At 38.3% G+C, this 2970-nt stretch overlaps 1 protein-coding gene across 1 annotated transcript; it reads right to left on the bottom strand.

Moving 5' to 3' along the window:
- LOC118776487 (protein FAM240C) lies at nucleotides 1–1830 on the bottom strand. Its single transcript, XM_036526848.1, has 2 exons — nucleotides 1709–1830; nucleotides 1–112 (listed from the first exon to the last, which is right to left on the bottom strand). Exons 1-2 carry the CDS (start codon nucleotides 1828–1830, stop codon nucleotides 1–3), a joined length of 234 nt encoding a protein of 77 aa, XP_036382741.1.
- Between the last annotated feature and the right edge of the window lie 1140 nt (nucleotides 1831–2970).

Raw genomic sequence — 2970 nt, 5'->3', positions numbered from 1 at the left:
TTAGGCTTGATCTGCCGTCTGGACAGGTCTGGCCTTCCTCAGATTCTCCTCGTTCACTTTCTTCAGGTGTTTTGTTCGGCTCTCCAGCCTATTGGTCCACTCACCACGCAGCCTGTGTTGAGAGATTATATCCAAAGCATGTTTACACACCCCTGTCTTTTCCCAGCATTGCACATTGCTCCTGGTCCACATTGTTTTTGGAGTACAGTAGAAATCCACAAGGCTCTTATAGGTCTTTTACTTCTTAGGCTTCCATTAGGTTAGCATTGAATGAGTTACTCTAAACAAGTAAGGACAACTCTATCCCAGGACAACTCTAACTGCTTCTGTAGGCAAGTGTATTTGCAGGCTTTCATTTTCTCCGAGCACTTAATCACCCCAAGTCTAATGATGGTCCTGACTGAACCAGTTTAGCTCCCATCCCTTGCTGTCAGAGCACAAGAGGTTTAAAGTGGCTTAAAAATGTTTTTTTGGAATGCAGAGCACTCTAGTACTGGAGTAGCACTGATCTGTACCTTCATGGTGCCTTTGAGGGTGGTTCCATTCTGAATGCCCTGTGTTGCACCACAGGCAGCAAACCCACATTGACTGGGATTATTGCATTTGTACTTGTTACAGGGCCACTCTGATAATCCCCTGACCTTACTGTAGAGCAGGCTATTGTGTAACAGCAGCGTGCCTAAAATGACTCAATGCTCTCTGATTATCACATCTGACTCTCCTGAATTTTCCGACCCCAAACCTAGAGCTGAGTCACAGAGAGGACAACTAGCCATATTGATGTTAAATGTTCTCTGTATATTGAATATTGATTCATACTTACTAATTGCCAATAATTACATGCGGAGAGTGCAGAGTGAGTTGTCCTGGCAACTGGTTGCCAACTGGAAACTTGAATAAATACAGACAGCTTCTAATTATAGATAGGTCTGCTCAGATATTAAAATTAGATTACAACCTTTGGAAATTCAGAAAGAATTTTCCTCAGCTGTCTTTCAGATTTTAGATGACTTAATGTCTATTCACTCTTGAGACAGTGTTGCTTTATTTATGATATTATGTATAATGGTGGTATTGACTTAACTCTCAAGTTAAACATAGACTTCGTGATGAACATACAGTGCATGCAAGGTTCACTGACAGAGATCTCACGCTAATATGTTGGATATGGATAGCAAATGTTTAAAAGTGAAGCATTAGATTAACATGTTAATCATTAATAAATTAGGACAACAAAATTAAACACCATCATTACAAATCAAATGACACTGGTTATATGTCGGTAGCTCCGTCATGAATGAACACAATTGCGGAATGTTGGGCTGGACTTAGATTGACTTACATACTTTCTCAGCCCATAGTTTGATGTACATGGGCAAAAAGTCCACCAAAGCAGTGGCATTCAATATTAGTTGCCTAGTTAGCTTGCAGCTAACTGGCTGTGACTTGAAATGGGAAGGAAATGACAGTTACAGGTCCTGCAAGATAATACTGAGTATGTAAATGAACATTAATTTATAGAGAAAGGTGTTTCTGTTCAAATATGAACTTTAAAGATGCTCTTAACCTTGAAGCCATACCCCTTTTATATCTTCAGAAGTGTTTAATGCGTTGTGTAAAATTCATAATCATCTTAGTTAATTTAGCAAAGCGCATGGATTGAATCAGATCATTAGAGCATTGACATATTCAGTCAAGAAACACTTACTTAGCCAAAGCGCTGCTCTTCATCCTTGTCTCTTCATTCTCAGTCATCAGATAGTGATTTTCAATTTTCTGCTCCCAGAAATTTTTTATTGAATATTTGTCATGAATCAGGGCCACATTCATGTTCTAGAACAAATCATAAGCTAAGAGTAAAATAAGCATCCCTAATTTTAGCCTTTGATGATAATGAAGCTTCATTACCTTACATTTAGTCATTTGGCAGATGCTCTTATCCAGACTTACAAAAGTGCATACAAATAGGTTAGGATAAGAGTAGAGATGATACTGTGTCACAGTGTCACAATCTGATGGTTTGCAATTGCCTCAAAGTCAGGTCTTCAAGTAAAAAGTACAAGTTACCGTCATGGCCATTTTACAAAATAATCTTGGTGTGTTGGATGTCTGTGTCTGTCTGTCTGGAGGTGGTCCAGAAATACACTGTTTTTGCAGTTCACAACTACTTTTTTAAATTAAAAAACATAACACCAAGTCTGATGCCTTACCATGCTAACATCTTCAGGCTTCATAACTATTCTTCCTAGCAAGGCTTCTTAAAAACAAAACCCCTGACCTTTTCCTTTGACAATAAAAACAATATGAAGCAGCCTCAGTGTCAACTGCAAATGCATTTACGTACGACTTACTGCATTTCACACCATATCTGGCCGCCTCTTTTCATTTCATTTAATGTTGTCCTCTGTTCAAGGACATTCTTTGCACAGCTCACACCAGAAAGACACTACTGTCACAAAATAATGTCTGCATGGTACACATACAGTACCTCAACACAATGCAAAGGGCAAATAAGAGCAATTGACTCAATAAAATTTATCACCTGTGCATCTCCAGGTTATACATCTGTATTCTTATGGTAAAACATTAAAATGGTAATGCAATTGATGATGTTTATCATAAATGCCAATGCCAGCTTTACACTGAATAGTTCAGCTCAGAAAGACTCAGTATGAGGAGAGTGATTATTGCGCAGCTAGCCTGTTAAGGTCTGTTGACAAACTCTTTGCATATTTCTTTAGAGGAAGCAACAAATATCACTTGCTTAGAAGAGAGAGACGGTATTTTTTATTCAAACTGACAAATCAGTGTTGGTGCTGCATTTATGCTAGAGGAGCTGTGCTTTTTACAAATGCACTACCGTAATTAAATCAATTCCTTGAAAATATTAGCATTTCTATTTGAGATAAACATGCATATTGCCAATTGAGATTGTGCACAGAAACTGTTTGGCAAGAAATCATGGACCTT

This window comes from Megalops cyprinoides, chromosome 4 (genome assembly GCF_013368585.1).
Source record: "Megalops cyprinoides isolate fMegCyp1 chromosome 4, fMegCyp1.pri, whole genome shotgun sequence".
Classification (NCBI taxonomy): domain Eukaryota; kingdom Metazoa; phylum Chordata; class Actinopteri; order Elopiformes; family Megalopidae; genus Megalops; species Megalops cyprinoides.
Note: the sequence above shows the minus strand (reverse complement) of the source record. Positions and strands in the feature narration are given on the sequence as shown.